At 43.2% G+C, this 20498-nt stretch overlaps 1 protein-coding gene across 2 annotated transcripts in view; it reads left to right on the forward strand.

The window, feature by feature from the left end:
* LOC308287451 (inositol 1,4,5-trisphosphate-gated calcium channel ITPR1-like) overlaps window positions 1-20498 on the forward strand; it is a 190134-nt gene that overhangs the window by 2863 nt on the left and 166773 nt on the right. For both annotated transcript variants that reach the window (XM_080728624.1, XM_080728623.1), the window contains exons 2-3: window positions 8310-8410; window positions 17028-17098. In XM_080728624.1, the coding sequence (XP_080584750.1) occupies window positions 8319-8410; window positions 17028-17098 (163 nt within the window). In that variant the 5' untranslated portion in view covers window positions 8310-8318. The remainder of the gene's footprint in view (window positions 1-8309; window positions 8411-17027; window positions 17099-20498) is intronic.

Below are 20498 nucleotides of genomic sequence, written 5' to 3' on the forward strand. Positions count from 1 at the left end.
GTCCCTAATGTCCATATGGCCAGTTGTCCAGGTGGCCACTTCTCCAACTGCCCACATGTGCCTATAGTGCTCAGATGGTTTTGGTGGCCAGTTGTCCAGGTGCCCAGCTCTCCAAGTGCCCACATGTCCCTAGTGGCCAGTTGTCCAGGTGGCCACCGCTCCAAGTGCCCACATGTCCCTAGTGGCCAGTTGTCCAGGTGGCCACCGCTCCAAGTGCCCACATGTCCCTAGTGCCCAGTTGTCCAGGTGGCCACCTCTCCAAGTGCCCACATGTCCCTAGTGCCCAGGTGTCTGTCCAGCCATGTGCAAAGAAAAAGGAAAAATGGGCCATTGGCACTCCATGAACCCCTTCTCCTATTCTATATGTAAGATATACATGTACATAGACGGCACTGTGACTACATGCATTAGGAGGTAATACTAGTAGACATACTTGGAGTATTGATTGATTGATTGAAGTATTCATTGTCAGTTTGCATAGGAAAATGTACAGTTTCATGACAGTACAGTTCACTGGTACAAGGTCAACCAAAAGGATGCCCAAGAAAGCACACAGCTTACTTACACTGAGATATACAGTATATGTTTTAAACTCGTATAACATTGAATGACAGACAGGTTAGCTTAGCTTAGCGTTAGCCACCCTGCCAAGATTAAGAAGAACTTGAAAAGCTTTCAAAACAGAGAAAGAAAAGACTTATTGTTGTCATCTTCACTGCCAGACAAAGCAAATGGTCTGAATAGCTGTCAAGTAGACGGCCTATTTCTGTCTTTTTGCTTTGTCATTGTGGGGTATTGTGTAGTAGACAGAGGACTGACAAACCTGGTATAAATAGAGGGTATGCAGATGCATAAAGTGAATGGCATATCAAGTGGCAACGTGAGTTTAACGTCGTTTAACGTTGTTCAATGCAATCAGATAGGACTGTTCTGTTTGGATGTATGGGCTGTCAAGGCCAGAAAGTAGTTTTTTGCCACTCAGTAGGCGTTCCCGTATAACTCCCGGGTGTGATGATGATGATGTCACGTGCATGCCCTCTATAGTAGATGTATAACCTCGCAGCGCAGCATAAGGTGACGCACTGTGAGCTGGTAGATCTAATAGTTGTTAGTGGCGTTTGATAGGCTACATAACCCTTGTATGATGGGGTTGGACGTATTCATTGATAATTCTCAGACTATAAGACTATTTGACGCCAATGTGAACAAGTGACCCTAACATGATGCTAGTCAGTGACACTTTGGCCAGCTCATGTAGAATATCAGGTAAAGTGAGATAGATAGATAGATAGATAGATAGATAGATAGATACCTTTATTATCCCACGGGGGAAATTCAGTTGCCCAGAGGCAGCACAGCAGTTTAAGGTTACAAGTTACAAAGAAGTAAGAACAAGAAAAAGAGTACTGTAGTGTACAGTCCAAAGAGCAAGCACGAAAAAAAGAAAATATAAACAAAGCGTCGAAGAGCTATTGCAACAAAAACAAAAAAAGAAGAATTTAAACATAAAGTGACCACGAAACATTCAACGCTCATAAGTGACACGTCACACACACAGCAGAATGCACACTGCAACAGGGGTCAGACACCATGATAATGATTGGTCAAGTACAGGACGGATTATAGTTGAATTGAACTATATTGAACATTAAAGCTATAACTACAGGACAGAGTTCTGTGGATTGGTCGATAGAAGGGTTTCCCCAAAGTGAAACTAGGGTGCCGTGATGTCAGTCCAGGGGTGACCTGATTTGCACTGTACTTGAGTTATTTTTCCATCTACCCGAATTCTCTTCACCAAAAAAACAGCAGATCTACAAGCTCACAACGCTGTTGTAAATTGTCGTCAAGCGGCAGCGCTGTGGAAGAAGCTCTGTGTTCAACCAAAAGGCTGACATCATCAACCTACCGTAGGCCTCATGGTTCTCTAGCTGTCTGCACCGCTCACTTCCCTAATCATTAACTGTCTAGTCACACACACACACACACACACACACACACACACACACACACACACACACACACACACACACACACACACACACACACACACACAGATAAGGAGAATTTTCCTGCAGCCCCAGATTATGCAAATCGTAGCGTTGTGACAGCAGTAGTAGAGAGTCTGGTGACCTCCTGGGGAACTACTGTATAGGCTAGCCAATAGCCATGCTTTAACATGACGGTCGTCTCTCACCATCGTCATGGGTTCTGCCCCTTACGTCTTTGCGATGCCTTGTAGATCGACAAATATAATTTATAAAGGGCTTAAGCTGGTTGCACACTGCTCCGTTTTTTGTTTGTTGTCCAGCGCTAGAGAGAGAGATAGAGAGAGCAAGGGACCCAGTGGTCCGAAAATAAATGCAAAACGGGCGGCAGTGTGCAAACGTGATTGATATAAGGTGAGGTTGATTTCTTTATTCACATGCTCCGAAATTCGCTCCTATATTCGGACAAAAAAACGCAGCAGTGTGAAACCAGCTTAACTCCAGGGCCACCGATGTTACAATTCAATTCTGTCCGGGCAAGCAGAAGTACCTGTATCTTCCGTATCCTTTAATAAAAAGCGCTTTAATCCGATCGGGGGCCAATTAAAACAAACAAAAAAGAATGTGTCAGCGTGGAGTGCAGTAAATCTCCCAACCGACGGGGTTGCACTTGCATAGTTGAAAGCATATTGAAAATACATTTAGGAAATGGCCAACGACCGGATTGAACGGATTGAAATGCTTTTTATTAAGCAATATGGAAGATACAGGTACTTCTGAGGGCCGTACAGTATTGTAACATTGGTGGCCCTGGGCTTAGCCTTTTTATTTGAAATATGAACGTTTATGTAGCCTTAATGCAACGGGCAGATGGGGAGGAAGAGCCATAAACCAGGAGGAGGGAGACTCATAACTGTCATCATGTGACAGTTATGTTTCAGAGCTAGAGGAACTATTGTACCACCCTGCTAACTGTGTACAGTATCTGAAGATTAATGATAATTAATGATAATTAACTACTGTACCGCCCAGCTACCTGTGTACAGTATCTGAAGATTAATGCTAATTAATGCTAATTAACCACTGAATCGCCCAGCTAACCGTGTACAGAACACAAATTAAGACCACCGTGTGAGTTGTAAGGCTAATCATGGACATTGTAATGTGTTTAGTAAGATGTTATCAGGTTATAAGACTGCATATCATGGACATTGTATCTAAGGGATTGAATGTAGGAGTCTCAGAAGTAATGTTGGAGATCTTTATGCCCATACATGGTGTTCCGTGTCCAGGCCAGTCTGTGATGTCAGTACTACCAGTAAGACTCCCTAAGAGATACTGTAAGCGACACAAACTTTAGAAGGCAATGGTAGCCAATCAGGAGGGGATATGGGAAATGGGACAGATCCATGTTCAGAGCCGGTTTTGGCCCCATGGGGGCCCTATGCATGATTCTGCTATGGGGCCTTACTGTGTGCGCGAGCGTAGCGAGTGCCCTTGAAAAAATAATAATATTTTTTATCGTTTTTTAATCCATTTTATAATGGGTTTAATTCTGTTTTTTTTAAATATAAATAGGCCAAATTGCCGAATCGTCATGCAATGTAGCATCAAATAGCCTAACATAACTAAGGACTGGACAAATACCCTCAAATAAGCATAGATGTACAGTTTACAGTTTACAGTTTAGGCATTTAGCAGACGCTTTTAATCCAAAGCGACTTACAATAAGCAGATACAACATCGCAATAATAAACAAGATAATAGGTCAGTACATTAACAGCAATATAACAATGTAAATGGATATCTATCTAGAGAAAAACACAATATAATCAAGTTCTAAAGAAACCTAACAAACAAATGTTAACTAGCTTCATGTATGGTCATTGATTTTACTGTAGTGCTAAGGGTTTAGGTGGAGTCTGAAAAGGTGAGTTTTCAGTCCACGGCGAAAGGTAGCGAGTGAGTCCGTTGTTCTAAGTGCGACAGGGAGTTTATTCCACAACTTGGGAGCCAAGAGGGCAAACTGTCTCGGACGAGTGGATTTTTGCCCTGGAGTTTTTAGCGAGGGTTCGGTCAGCATCCCTGTGTTGGCTGATCTAAGTGAACGAGTGGGGGTGTAGGGGTTGATCAGCTTTTGGAGGTATGGAGGAGCCATACCTTTGGCTGATGTAGGCTATGCCAAGGCGATGATCTGAAACATATTATAGTAGGCTACTAGGCTATATAATTTGTAAATATACATATAGCACTAAATCCTCCGCCTCCCCCCCCAAAAAATATATATAAATTAATAAATAAAAACGACAACAACAGGCAACTTATTTTTGCTATGTTTGATTTGTTCTTTTCTTATTTAAATAAAAAACGAAAACTTCCCCATAGGGGTGCTGGAACACCTGCAGCACCCCTAGTTCCCACGGCTATGGTTGGGTCTGTGCCAAAACATCACATTCACTTTCACTTTCAGCTGTGGGGTGATGTGCATTTAGGAAGCAAAGAAAGTCACCACAGTTTGATTTGATCATTGCTTACGGTGGGACTACACCAGAAAACGCGCGCGTATGCGTGCGCTGTCTGTGCGTGCGCTGTGCGTGTGCGAAAAGCCCCTGGCTACACCAAGGAGGGGGTATATGTGCGGGAGACCAGATAGTCTGTGTACAAAACGCATACGCATGTATAAAAAATAGAACCGATCCTATTTTTACAGCATGCGTATCCGTGGTTCGCGCTATCCGTACGCCTGGTGTAGCCGGCTGAATTGATATACATTGGATCTATCCAAAACGCGCATACGCGCGCGCGCCCCGCATACGCACGCATACGCACTGACGCGCGCGAAACGGCTTGGTGTAGTCCCACCGTTAGTCAATTATGAAGGGATTTCTAAAATAAAAAAACGCTGCCTTTGCGATTCGCTAATCGCGAGACTTCACATCGCGATTTCTGTTTGAAAACGATTAACCTTGTAGCACTAGTTCTTTTCTGCAGAGGAGGGGGCGGTGGGGGCCTTTTTGGTCGGCGGGGCCTCACGCAGACGGCGTAGTCTGCCTATAGGACCCGCCGGCGCTGTCCATGTTGATGACATGACTTTAGACATTCTGTGTACCGCTTTGCGTGATTTTAGGGCAAAATCTGTATATATATTTTTTTTTGCAAGAATCAGCCTGATGGTGGTGCTGGAAGAGGGGCATGTGAAAAATCAGGGCTGGAGGTTGTGGTTTGGCAGCCAATGAGTGTGTGTGTGCAAAGTTTGGCATGGATAGGGGCAACGGTGGCGGAGATAAGAGTAGGGCCAAAAGTGTGACGTGACGTGACGTGACAGACAGACAGACAGACAGACAGACAGACAGACAGACAGACAGACAGCAGGTGGAGCTTTTCATAGTAATTTGTGACCTGATGATCGCAATGACATCAGAGTATGACTTCAGAGTATCATGCAGACAGACGGTTACCATGGGGGCGAAACTGTGTAGTATCAGTGATGTCATCATGCAGATAGATGGTCAGACGGACGGACAGACATTCGCTAAATTAATATGAATGAATGAATGAATGAATGAATGAATGAATGAACTTTATTTATATAGCTCCTCTTCACAGCACGAATGCACAGAGTGCTTTACAGATACACAATAAAAAAGTAAGCTCAACAGTTGCAGAGAAGACACTAATAAATTAAAAACACCCAATATAATATTAATAGCTAGACTAGTAAGACGCCTCAGGTAGGGGTGGGCGATACTGGATAAAAGCATTATCACGATATGCTTCATGCAGTATCACAATACACGATATTATCACGATACTGTTTTATTAGGGTTTTTAGGTTTATTATGATTATTAGACCCTCACATATATTCTATAGATAATCTATTAATTTGTATGCTGCAGATAGAAAGATAGATAGACTAATCTATGATTTTTTTAATGATAACATTCAGATTTTTGATTAAACAATTATCATTTTTTACCTCAAAATATTTACTAGTTGGTGTGATGATGGTTCAGGTCATTCAAATGGGTCCCAGAAATGTTTTATGGGTTCCCTTAAAATGTTATCAGAGTGTTGTGAGCTTGTAGATCGGCTATATTCAAAACAATTTGGCGGGACCTCTCTGGGGGTCTCGACCCACAGGTTGACAACAACCCATGCCTTACCATTGAAACTTGAGGGAAAACAAATTACCTTATGGTTGGTTTATTAGACCCACACAGATATTCTATAGATAATCTATTCATTTTTATGCTGCAGATAGAAAGATAGTTTTTTTTTAATGATAACATTCAGATGTTTGATTAAACAATTATCATCTTTTACCTCAAAATATTTACTAGTTGGTGTGATGATGGTTCAGGTCATTCAAATGGGTCCCAGAAATGTTTTATGGGTTCCTTTGAAATGTTTTTTGAGTGTTGTGAGCTTGTAGATAGGCTATATTCAAAACAATTTGGCGGGACCTCTCTGGGGGTCTCGACCCACAGGTTGACAACAACCCATGCCTTACCATTGAAACTTGAGGGAAAACAAATTACCTTATGACCAACCAAAGTCAGGAGGTTTGTTATGATACAAGCTTTATTTTTAGAGAATTACTCACTCATTATCATCCTAGCTTTTCGCTTTTCTACTAACAATAATGGCATGGTTTTTATGACTAAGCCAATTATGTAATAGATAAAATAGACGCAAAATAGACGCGACGATTTCACCGCGATTCGCGACGACACACGCATGCATCAATGGTGAAAACATAAGCACTTTACAAATAGCAGCAAATAGCTACTTGTTTATAGTTAATAAAAACAGATGCATGGATTTACAAGGTGATCTAAATCATCTCATCAATACTGCCAGAACACACAGCTATGGATGAGACTCCAGCACAGTTCAGCTTTGCAAGCAGTGAGATGGCTGATAGCGATAGCAGGACGGATAAGTAGTTTGCGTCCTGTTAGTTTAATGCATCCATTATAAAAAATATGCTTCAAAGAATGCAGGCCAAGCTGCATCACTGCTTTACTAAAGTCCCGTGAAAGTGAAACTAAATCGTGGACCACTGTGCCGTGCTCCTGCACACAATCACAACTCAGTCAGTGCTGTAGACACACTCTGTAGCCTGTCTGCGTGCTGCACGGGGGAGGGGCCGTGAAAGCAGGGGACAGATCCTCAAACTATATGACACGTTGAGCCGCGACACGTTATAGCTTGTAGATCTGTTCTTTTTGGCGAATTACACCACAGTACTATAGAAGTATAAATTAAGCAATAGAGCTGCGACTCATGGAACGTGCACTCGCTGTATCCAGAGCCTTTTCTAAATGACTGTTTGTATCACGAGAGAAACGATATTCTGAAATGGCCTATCGTGGCAAAGCTGTATCGCCGAGACGATAATTATCGCCATATCGCCCACCCCTAGCCTCAGGGCCCTAAAGGGCGAGGTCACGCCAATTCTTGGCCATCTGGCCAGTGATGTTTACGGACCAGTTACCCATGGAGACCCTTGGTGCCCATATATGGAGATCCATGTACTGTATATGGAGATATGCTGTGAGAGCCCAAACATGCTTACTCAGTTATTCGTTATGTGAAAGTCCTATGATGTCTATGACATCTGACGTCATACTTTTTTATGCCCATACATGGAGATCCCTGTCCGTAGAACCAGCCATACAGATATGGGCTGTCTTGGCCATATACAGTATGGATAGCAGGGGTGTAGTTGTCCCGATTTAAAATGAATCAAACATGGAAGTGAACGTTCCTATGATTGGCCGCTATTTGCGCTGTTCTGGCACCAGAAGCAACATGTTCTCCATTCCATTCCACTATTCCCCCGAACTTTTACATTAGATTTTCTTACCTTAATAAACATTGTCATGAATATGTTATGGTTCCTGTTGCTAGTTTAAAGCCTCGTTTCAATCACCATGATATGCGTTTTGTGAAAATATGGTCCAATTTATGTTATAATTGATGTTAAAGCAGGGTATGCTGTAGGAGGGGCTTGTGATCATAGGCTTGTGATGATTCTTCTTCGCGTACTTTATTTTCGGCATGCTCAAGACAATGTCCCCTGTATCCCTGCGGTGGCACGTGACCATTGGCAGCCAATATATCCATATTTCTTTACAGTCTATGAATATAAATGATCGCTTCCCAGTGGATTCCTTGTGACTCGCATCACTGCAACTACACTAGCAATATCCCAGTAGTGCACCTTTCTAGTTGACACATCGTAATGATGTCATATCCTGACCCCCCAGGCGTCCTCCTTTGTCTCCATCATAATGATGTAATTTCCTGTCCCCCAGGTGTCCGTCATGTCTGACAAGATGTCCAGTTTCCTCCACATCGGAGACATCTGCTCTCTGTATGCAGAGGGCTCTACCAACGGTTTCATCAGCACCCTGGGGTATGTTCTACAACCTTTTCAGGTTACAAAACACAGTATCTATGCATGGTTGAAGGCAATGACTTAAAACACAGTATATATATGCATGGTGGTTGAAGCAATGCTACATGGTGGTTGCCATTATGGTGGTTGCTATTTGCTAGTAAGGCTGGGCAATGTATGGAACATGTAGACCTACCTACCTATATCAAGGTATCAACATGTGAGGTATACATATCGACGAAGACGGCTTGAAATGAGATGTTGGTGTATGTGTCAAATTAATTAACAGACACACTATGCATGCACGTAGCACATGCACAAAAGCAGTCCATCTGTAACCAGGTGTGGTTATTTCAATAAAACCATTGTTGGAAAATGGAAATAAGGCATTTAATTTCTTTATTCTATGTGTACTGTGCAATTTGCTATTCATTATCTGGGTTAGGCAGGCACTGGACCTAAAGCAGAAAAACATTAAAAACGATATAATGCAATTATTTTTACTAATTTCGTGAGCAATATCGATATCGAGGTATTCAACAACGTATCAAAGGTTTTCCTAATATCGCCCAGCCTTAGTTGCTAGGTAGACATATGGGTTCTTCTTTACTTCAGATGGTTGCTAGGTATAGAAACTATGGCTCAGCAGGGTTGTGAACTTGTAGATCTGCTCTTTCAGCATTTACTCTTTATTTTACTATTTTTTTTCTTTTTACAGTGTTTGCTGTTCATGAGCTCATGTCCAGATCAGGTTGAACTTGAAAGTGGTTACACAGTGACCAGTGAGAAAGATCAAAGACTAATCCACACACGCACGCACGCACGCACGCACGCACACACACACTCACACACAATTCAATTCAAAGGAGCTTTATTGGCATGAGAAAACATACGTTTACATTGCCAAAGCAAGTGTCACAAATAAAATAAAAACAGTTGAAAATGGGGAACATATATACATTGGGAGGGGGTACAGCATTGTGTAAACAGAGCTATGTCGCATTGTGACATTTTATATATATATATATATATATATATATATATATGTATATACAGGGTATAAAGCTTTTGGAACAAATAACAGCATTATTTTTTCTCAAAATGCATTTTAAGGTAGCAGCGCTGTTTCATACTGTATGTGCAGTAGGTCTAGATGTCAATCCATGGTTTATAGTCCTTAGGGTGGTTGTGTTTCTAGCCTTCTTTTGTCGCAACGGTTCACAAATCTTGCTGCTGTGTTCGAACATTGTTGTATTTCTCCCAGTAGGTATGGGAGTTTTTCATCATTGGTCATGTTTTCAAACTCACTTCGGGTGTGTGTAATCTGTGGGAAGTATGTGTCTCTGATGTCTTTGTATAGTGGGCAGGTGGTTAGAAAGTGTAGCTCTGTTTCTACCACGTTTTGTATCTATATGCACAATGCTACATGGTGGTTGCTATTATGGTGGTTGCTATTTGCTAGTAAGGCTGGGCAATATATGGAACATGTAGACCTACCTATATCAAGGTATCAACATGTGAGGTATACATATATATGGAACATGTAGACCTACCTATATCAAGGTATCAACATGTGAGGTATACATATGGAACATGTAGACCTACCTATATCAAGGTATCAACATGTGAGGTATACATATGGAACATGTAGACCTACCTATATCAAGGTATCAACATGTGAGGTATACATATGGAACATGTAGACCTACCTATATCAAGGTATCAACATGTGAGGTATACATATATATGGAACATGTAGACCTACCTATATCACCCTGTCAGGTGGAAACCATGTATGGTGGCGCACGTTGCTCAGCAGCTCTGTCGGCAACTATTTTAGCACTTGGCTTTTTAAAACAACTTTTAGTTACTTTTTATATCAATCATGCCAGTTACAAGTTGTTTTTATCTGTATATATTAATATCCGAGTAAGAGCTAAGTGACTGGATCCACAGCGCTTGTGCTCTCTATACTTTTATGCCGTCTGATACCGGCGTTAGCTCTGGGGCTAGTTTGACATCTAGCCTACCCGGGCACGGTGCCGGCTGCTAGGCTGACAGCTATTCAACAGCTCGGAGTACATCAACCTTCAACCACCGAGAGGAAACCACCAAACCATACAACAAGCGGATTCAACGCAATAGGCCCAGTCTCTGGGCCTTTGCCGGTGAGTCTCGTTCCAATTGGACCTCCAATGCTGTGTGCTGTCCAGTGCTGTGTGTTTGTGTCTACTTCTCGCTGTGGGCTACTTGTGTAGCCCGTGCGGGTATGTGTCCTGAGCTGCCTGTCTGCCGAATTTTCACCTAGCCTGCTACTGCATCCAATACATCAGTGTTACACTTTTACTGGCCTTAGATATTTTTCTCTCCCCAGCACCACGATGACTTCACTTACCCTGCCTCCGGACTGCAACAGCTGCCTCCGTCTGTCTCACATAGTGAACGAACTTCAAGAAAGGATCTCCATATTGCACCAAATCAAAGAGGATGAGACGCTGCTTGATTTCCTCTGTCCTGATATCGTCACCTCAGCCCCGGCAATAGTCTCGTCATCCGACTCTGAAATATCCACAAGCCCCGTCGCATCATCCCAAGCAGCGGCTGATCTGGACGACACGGTCCCGATGGTACTCTGCACAGGTCCCGCTCTCGTCTCGGCCAAGACGACCCGCGACCTGGACCTCACTGTCCCAATGACTCTGTCCGAGTCCGACTGCTGGGTCCGTGTCGGGGCTAAGCCCAAAGTCCGGATACAACCACAGTCGTGCTCCACTCCTGCCCCTTTACTCCCCGGGTTAACAGCCGGGCGCAATGAAAAGAAAAAATCATTGCATTCATGTCATAATACCTCCAATCAGGCCCCACTGATTCCTACCAGTAATAGGTACTCCCTGTTGATTGAAGACAATTTCCCCACACTCCAGGGGAGAAATGGTCTCTCAGCGGTGCCAGAGTCTCCCCATAAACCCTCTGAACCCGCTGAAATGGCTATGCCGCTTGCCACGGTTGCTGTCCACTGCTCTCAGGAGCATATTCCGTCTCCCCAGCCTGGTTCCGTGCCGGCCTCAGCTGATGCACAGGCAAAGGCTCGACGTAGGATGATATTATCAGCTGTAAAAAATAAGGCGGCAGGTCCCGCGGCTCCATCCAAGTCTACCGGGCCCAAAAAAACAGTCCCCGTTCCGTCCGTTGGATCCACTCAGCCTCTCAGTGTCCCGTCCAAGTCCACGGGCTCCGCTCAGCCACCGCCTGCCCCCTCCACGTCCACTGGTTCTGCTCAGCCATCCTCTGTCCCCGGTCCACTATTCACTCCCTCAACTCTTATCATAGGAGATAGTATAATTAGGAATGTGCGTTTTTTCAATGCAACCACTGTTTGTATTCCCGGTGCCACGGTAAACATCCTCTCAAACTCACTCCAGAACCTGTTACCATCTCTCCCATCCACTATTAAACGCATGATAATCCACATTGGTTGTAATGATACATCACGGCAGGAATCAGAATTGACGAAACAAGACTTTGAAGCTCTTTTCAAAGTAATTAAGCAGTCCGGGTTGCCAGCCCTGATCTCTGGTCCCATCCCCCCACTGCCCCGCGGTTCGGGTGGCCGCTTCAGTAGAACTCTATCTCTCCACACCTGGCTGCTTTCGGCTTGTAAAGTACACAAACTAGATTACATCGATAATTTTAATCTATTTTGGAATCGCGTCCCTCTTTTTAACTCATATGCTGCCATTTAACAATACCTTCGTACTCTTTAACTGCCATTCGTCTCCATAGACTTCCATGTAATTCATAGTGCACGGATCATGCACACCCATGCCTAGATAATGCACCACGTGTGTCCACATTGCTCACAGCTTTCAAACAAAAAAATCCGAATGGAAATCCGTTCAGGCATTCATGAGATAGCAGCCATTATGTTTTACACTGTTGTGAGCTTGGAGGTCTGCTACCTGAGTTGTATGGGGGTTGTATGGGGGTTAAACAAGCAATTTCGCGATCGCTATCATGCCTACTAACGTTTTTGGGGTCCAAAAAAATTTTTTTGAAAAAAAAAATTAAAAAAAAAAATCTTTTTTTTTTTTTTTTTTTTTTTTATTCACGGGATTCACGGGCGTGGCAGGGTGGTACAACGGGATTTTTAAGGGATTCACGTTTTTGGCAGTTAATGAGTTAAGAATGACGGTTTGCACCCAAATCTTCCGGGCTCGCAAGTTTTAGCAGATAATATACTCCACGCTGTCCACACGTCCGTCGGTAAATGACGTCCGTCTGGTCCTAGTTCTCACCCCATTAGTTCCACCCTGCACCCTAGTCCTTTTTCCATTGGGCTTGGACCAAAAAATGCACTTTCTGCTATTAATGTTTCTAATGACCCCACTATTATTGTTAATGCTTTTAGTGACCCCCCCAGTCCCCCAGTGGCCGTCTCCCCCTCCGATATGGTTATTTTAAATCATGTTATTTTAACCCCTCCCCGACCAGTCCCCATTAGATTGAACACAACCACCTCTAATTTTTTAAATCCTGTTATCTTATCCCCTCCCTCCTCTATCCCAATTTTAATAAAACCAAGACAATTAAATTATAAGCTGCTGTCAGTGTCTGGCCAGTGTTCCAGGCGTGGCAGTGTGCCTGCCCACCTACGCTCGCTAAGGCGGGCCGCATCCTCATCTATCCCTGACACTAAGCTTCAGATGGCCCTGCTAAACATACGCTCCTTAACTGACAAAACGTCCTGGCTCAAAGACTTCATAATTGAACGTGATTTGGACTTTCTGTTCCTCACAGAAACCTGGACCCATCCTGGAGACTGCGTTATTTTTTCTGAACTCCTCCCACCTGAATATAACTTTTTCAGCTCCCCCCGGTCCATTAGTGGGGGGGGCGGTGTAGCAACTGTTTTTAAATCTTCTATTTCATGTCGTCTGATCCCACCTGAGGCTAACTACTTAAGCTTTGAATTGCAGCTTTTTGAAGTTAATTTGTCTAGTACTCCCTTACTTTGTGCTTTGATTTATCGGCCACCCAAAACCAAGAACTTCATTTCTGATTTTGGTGATTTTTTATCAAGTATCATGATTAAATACGAAAACATATTGCTCTGTGGCGATCTAAATATTCATATCTGCTGTAAAACACGCCCCATGGTTAAGGATTTCCTAAGCCTTTTGGAATCCTTTAACCTTTCCCTGTCCTCAACCGGCCCAACCCATAACAAGGGTCATATACTTGACCTTGTTATGACCTCGGTTTCAACAGTATCCGTTCTTGATGTCTTTGCCATTCCCCATATCTCTGACCACTTCCCTATTGTTTTTAATACTACAACTCCCGGTGCCTTGTCACAGGCCGCCCCCCCAACTCGTCTCTCACGTGCCATAACCCCATTAACTGCTTCTCAGTTCTCCATGTCATTTATTCAATCCCCTCCTGCCCTGGACACACCTAGTGCTCTCAGTACAGAGGCTCTTTTATCTACATTTAATACAAGATGTACTAATATTCTGGACTTAGTTGCCCCTCTTAGATTGAAACGCACAAAGAAACTCTATGAGCCGTGGCTGAATGACGCGACTCGGGCCCTAAGATGCACGTGTAGACGCGCAGAGAGAAGATGGCGCAAAGATAAACTCCATGTTTCTTTGGATATTCTACGCTCCTCGCTTACTGCATATCACAGAGGAGTAAAAGCCGCTAAAACAGAATACATCTCCAATCTGGTCACGCAAAATAGTAATAAACCCCAGGTCCTTTTCAACATTTTTTATTCACTCACTAATCCTCGTGAAGCCCCCCCTGTTACCCCATCACTCTCACTCTGCACTAAGTTTCAAACATTTTGTATTAATAAAATCTCTGATCTCAGGACAGGGCACCCCATTAGAACTACCCCCCCAGTCTCAGACGCTCCTCTGCCCCTGCCCACCACCACTTTCTCTCACTTCAAACCGGTCACTCTGCCCGCTCTTACTGAAGTGGCTATGCACCTGCGGCCCACAAATTGCCAGTTAGATTCCATTCCCTCCCAGCTCTTTAAAGACGTTTTTGATATAATAGGCCCTAGTGTCCTCCAAATAATCAATTCATCCCTTCTCTCCGGCTCAGTCCCAGTCACTCTCAAGCATGCCATTGTTCATCCTCTCCTTAAAAAGAAAAACCTAGATGCTGCCACCCTATCTAACTTCAGACCCATATCACTACTTCCGTTTCTGTCCAAAATTCTGGAGAAAATTATCTACACACAATTACAATCATTTTTAGTCAAATACGACCTTCATGAAAAGTTTCAGTCAGGATTTAAACCAGGGCATAGTACAGAATCAGCCCTCCTGCGTGTTTTTAATGATTTACTTTTAGCAGCTGACATTGGCAAATCCTCCGTACTGGTTCTTCTTGACCTATCGGCCGCTTTTGATACTGTCCACCATGAAACTCTCCTGTCCCGTTTGGAACATCATGTAGGAATCACAGGCCTCGCATTAGCCTGGCTCCAGTCCTACCTCGCTGATAGATCTTTTTCCGTCCAGCTAGGTGTTTTCACATCAGCCCCAGCCCCTCTCACGTCTGGAGTTCCCCAAGGTTCTATCTTGGGTCCGATCCTCTTTCTGCTGTATATGCTTCCCCTGGGTGCCATTTTTGCCAAGTACAATATTTCATTCCATTGCTATGCAGATGATGTCCAAATCTACCTTCCCCTCACAACCAACGCAAATGACTCTCTTCTCCCACTACTCAACTGTCTTAGTGAAGTTAAAACCTGGATGGCTACCAACTTCTTAAATCTCAATGACAGTAAAACAGAAATAATATTCTTTGGTCAAAACGCAGTCCCAAACACTAACGTCCTCGGTTCCCTCAATGCCAACATCTGTCCGTCAGTCAAAAATCTAGGTGTTTTTCTGGATAGCAATTTTTCACTTAATAAACAAATCAGCTCTAGTTAAAACCAGTTTTTTCCAGCTCAGACTACTAGCCAAAGTTAAACCATACCTCCCCCCCAAACAACTGGAAATGGCCATTCACGCATTCATATCATCAAGACTCGATTACTGCAATTCATTATACATAGGTATTGATCAATCAGCTCTCAGACGCCTGCAGTTAGTGCAAAATGCGGCTGCCCGCCTCCTCACAGGCACAAAAAAGAGGGAGCACATTACGCCGGTCCTGGCTGCTCTCCACTGGCTCCCTGTTCAGTTCAGAATTCATTTTAAAATTCTTTTATTTGCTTTTAAATCTGTACACGGATTGGCCCCTCCCTACATAGCCGAATTGATTAGTCGCTACTCCCCAGCGAGGGCTCTGAGGTCTGCAGACCAATCGCTCCTGGAGGTTCGCCCAACAAACCTTAGGTCCAGGGGCGACCGGGCTTTCGCTGCGGCTGCCCCTACTCTTTGGAATAACCTCCCTTTAAATATTCGATGTGCCCAGTCAATTGGTGTTTTTAAATCTCTTTTAAAGACACATCTTTTCTCTGTTGCTTTTAATGTTGTTTAATTTTTATCTGCTGCTCCTATGTTCTGCCCTGTGAGTGTGACACAGGTTTGTTTTTCTTTTGTTGTGCATTGATGCATACTTGTTCAGCACTTTGGGCAATTTTATTGTTGTAAATGTGCTCTATAAATAAAATTTGATTTGATTTGATTTGATTTGAAGGTATCAACATGTGAGGTATACATATCGACGAAGATGGCTTTAAATGAGATATTGGTGTATGTGTCAAATTAATTAACAGACACACACTATGCATGCACGATTGCACGTAGCACATGCACAAAAGCAGGTCTTTCTCTATTGCAAGGCTGTGTTCGCTGAGTCTGTACCTAGTCAAGGTTTTCCTGAGTTTTGGGTCATTTACTGTGCTCGGATATTCTGCAAATGTATATTCTCTTTTTAGTGCCAGATAGCATTCCATTTTGCTTGGGTTGTCTCTTTCCAGACACACACACACATTCTTATCATACCTTCCCTCATGGATGTGTGTGAGACATTTAGAGGTTAGTTTCAGACCACTGTCAGAGTCTAAAAGAGAAATTAGAAGTTTCTTTATTTTATATGTGTGTGTGTGTGGAGGGGGGGTGGGTCACACGGCAGAAAATAGCTGATCTACAAGCTCACAACGTGTCACAGCGCGACACGTTGTGAGCTTGTAGATCTGCTGTTTTAAGGCTTTCATTTTACGGCAAAATTGTCCGAACGTTTTAGATTCATTCAAACGCCGTCCCAAAATGTAGGTGTGTGTGTGTGTGTGTGTGTGTGTGTGTGTGTGTGTGTGTGGTGTGTGCGTGTGCGAGAGAGAATGGGTGAATGCAGTGCACATTGTAAAGTTCTTTGGATAAAGGCGCTATAGAAATGCACCACAATTTACCATTGTGTTTACCCCACTCAGTTTCCGCTGAAATGTTGGCTTTCATTATAATATGTGTTTATACAAATCCTCTCAGAGTTACAGAGCTTTAATATAAGGTCCATTTATCACTCTGTATCGACCCAAAAACCACAAGGGCTTTTTTTGGGTGTTCCTTTTAGGCCGGGTGTCAGAGGTCAAATCAGTGATACAGTAACCTATTGTTGTAAAGGTCAGGTCATGTCATTAACCTAGTTTCCTCTTCCTGTCCTCACTCAGACTGGTAGATGACCGCTGTGTGGTCCAACCTGACGCCGGAGACCTCAACAACCCTCCTAAGAAGTTCAGAGGTACATGACACGCACACGCAAGCACGCGCACGCACACACACACACACACACACACACACACACACACACACACACACACACACACACACACACACACACACACACACACACACTGGGATATTTCACTTCCCAACATGTTTGGGTCATTTCAACGTCTACTCAGGCTGTTTGTTGCATGGGCTTCTAATTCTAACGCAATGAAAAGACAAGATCTGTCACCTCCTATAGCCAAAATAAAAGCCTGGGTTTCCGAGGCTAGTCACCACCAGAACCAATGGATCTGTCATAGTAACCAGGCACGTGCACACATAGACATCTGTCTGTAAAAAGTGCCCTCTCCAGACCATAAATGCAGTTTTTACTATGGTGAAAGAAATGCAAATACCCCCTTCCCATGCCATACCTGAAGGCAGCATTCAAGAGAATTGCCTTGTCCAAACTCTCCTGAACTTGAATGCAGCATCTTATGTTGAAAGAATTGCCCTCTCTGTGTAGAAATCCATGCCGTTACGCCACATCTCCAGTATTCACTTGATAATCCTTATTTAAGTGTGGTATCACACAGCGAAAATAGCCGACCTCCAAGCTCACAACGCCTCGCAGTCTGCTATTTTCGATATTTCTACCAAAAGTCCCTTTTAGAATGTCAGCCCCTGCCTCTCTAACGTTCTCTGCACGTCCCTGATAGAAACCTACAGGAAGGAAATTACAAAACCGTCAGTTTTTTTCTCCACAAAAGCCTCAGTAGACATCAAACATGAAAAGGTGAAGCAGAGGATCAGTGAATCTCCTTGTCGTTTTTCTTCTGAACGCAAATCACTGTCACTTTATTAGATTTGAACCACTTTAACCATTATGTTACGCTTTAACTATCGGTGCCGCGTGTAGATCTGCAATTTTTATTTTATATTTTATTGTGAACATTTGAGCAAGTCTTTGAATATGTTTTGACCCGATTCTATGAATGTCTTTAAATCCTTCTTCTAAATCAGTGGTTCTCAAACCTTTTCATGTCCAGGACCCCCAAAAATGACGTGTTTGGCCACCGACCCCCATCTCAGAACATGTTGCTCCAGGGACCACCCAGAAGCAAATATTTGAGTTACAAAAGTTCACTTTTAAAAAAATATATTCAAAGACTTGCAAAAAAGAATCATGTTTTTTCTTTTTTTTTATCCTATCTACAAGCTTGCAGCACGGCACTCGGTTGCGATCTTGTAGATCTGCTATTTTTCAATAGTTAGTCTTCATTTACTGGAAGCCTTGTGATCAGGGTTGCCATGTCAGCCTATTATGAGCCACTTGGGGCTTGTTTTTCTGTAAAGCCGCTTGTAAATATCGGTGGTTTGCAGGATGCAGGTTTTTTTTGCAGAATGCACGTTTTGATCTTTGTAGATCTGCTATTTTCATAGAGCAGAGATGTACATTTACAACAGAACACACGAGGTGGCTTCTTGTGGCGGTTGCTTGCTTCTCTCACAAGACCTGGCAACGCTGCCTGTGATGCTTATCAGTGTGGAGAGACTATTATTAGAACTGCACACAGGAAGTTATATCTGTGTGTGTGTGTGTGTGTGTGTGTGTGTGTGTGTGTGTGTGTGTGTGTGTGTGTGTGTGTGTGTGTGTGTGTGTGTGTGTGTGTGTGTGTGTGTGTGTGTGTGTGTGTGTGTGTGTGTGTGTGCGTGCGTGCGTGTGTGCGCCGCGTAATGAATATCCTGCCCTATAGTAATATTATTACTATAGGGCACATTAGACAAGACACTGAACCCCACATTGGACAAGTCAAGTCAAGTCAATTTTATTTATATAGCACATTTAAAAACAACATCAGTTGGCCCAAAGTGCTTCCCAAAGACAATAAAAATAGACCATAGTCTATTTACATAGGAGTGATATAGGCATATAACATAGTAACAAACAAAAAAACAAAGCAAATACAAAATAAGACAACAAAACACCAAAACATAACCTCATACAATATTAAAAGCGCAAGTTAAAAGATTTTCTCCCCTGCACTGGACAAGACACTGAACCCCACATTGGATAAGACACTGAACCCCACATTGGACAAGACACTGAACCCCACATTGATCAAGACACTGAACCCCACATTGATCAAGAGACTGAACCCCACATTGATCAAGACACTGAACCCCACATTGGACAAGACACTGAACCCCACATTAATCAAGACACTGAACCCCACATTGGACAAGACACTGAAACCCACATTGATCAAGACACTGAACCCCACATTGATCAAGACACTGAACCCCACATTGGACAAGACACTGAACCCCACATTGGACAAGACACTGAACCCCACATTGATCAAGACACTGAACCCCACATTGATCAAGACACTGAACCCCACATTGATCAAGACTCTGAACCCCACATTGATCAAGACACTGAACCCCACATTGGACAAGACACTGAACCCCACATTGATCAAGACACTGAACCCCACATTGATCAAGACTCTGAACCCCACATTGATCAAGACACTGAACCCCACATTGGACAAGACACTGAACCCCACATTGATCAAGACACTGAACCCCACATTGATCAAGACTCTGAACCCCACATTGCCTCCAATGAGTGGGTCGGTGTTGATGAGCCGGGCTTTTATCCAGCCCACTATTGAGCATTTTCTAATATTTTGTGGAAATTCTGAATATAACTGGTATCGTTTATTATGACTGTGAGTTTGTGGCTGACCACCATCTATGAAGATGACAAGTGACAAAATTCATTCATTAGTGTACAATAAGTGTTAAATGGCTTTATATTATGGATAATACTGTAATCATCCTACTGTATACTGTACACCGTGAGGTCATAGAGTTCATCTCCTCTACAGATGATGACATCGTATCGTTCTGTTCTGTGTTGGAACACATGAAGCAGAACCCTGTGTGTTTGTTTGTGTGTGTGTGTGTGTGTGTGCGTGTGTGTGTGTGTGTGTGTGTGTGTGTGTGTGTGTGTGTGTGTGTGTGTGTGTGTGTGTGTGTGTGTGTGTGTGTGTGTGTGTGTGTGTGTGTGTGTGTGTGTGTGTGTGTGTATTGCTTTACTGGTGTAGTATAGTAAAATGTGTTCACATTATGTGTTCACGTAGATTGGCTATTCCTGGCTTTTTATAGTAAAAAAGAAAATGCATTTGGAGAGAAAGAGAGAGAGAGAGAGAGAGAGAGACACCATTGGTTTACATTAACGTACATTAAACATTTTGTTCGCAGCTGTAGTTTTCCAAAGTTTTCAGTGTGACCATAAAAGGAGTGTGGATACTGGATGTTATGATGTCATGATATTATGATGTCATCTACAGTACTATGACATCTATATCTATGAATTAGCCAAATGTCTGTGTCTCTGTCTTTATGCCCGTAGCCAATCA

Source organism: Nannobrachium achirus, assembly GCF_963921795.1.
Source record: "Nannobrachium achirus genome assembly, chromosome: 6".
In the NCBI taxonomy this organism is placed as follows: domain Eukaryota; kingdom Metazoa; phylum Chordata; class Actinopteri; order Myctophiformes; family Myctophidae; genus Nannobrachium; species Nannobrachium achirus.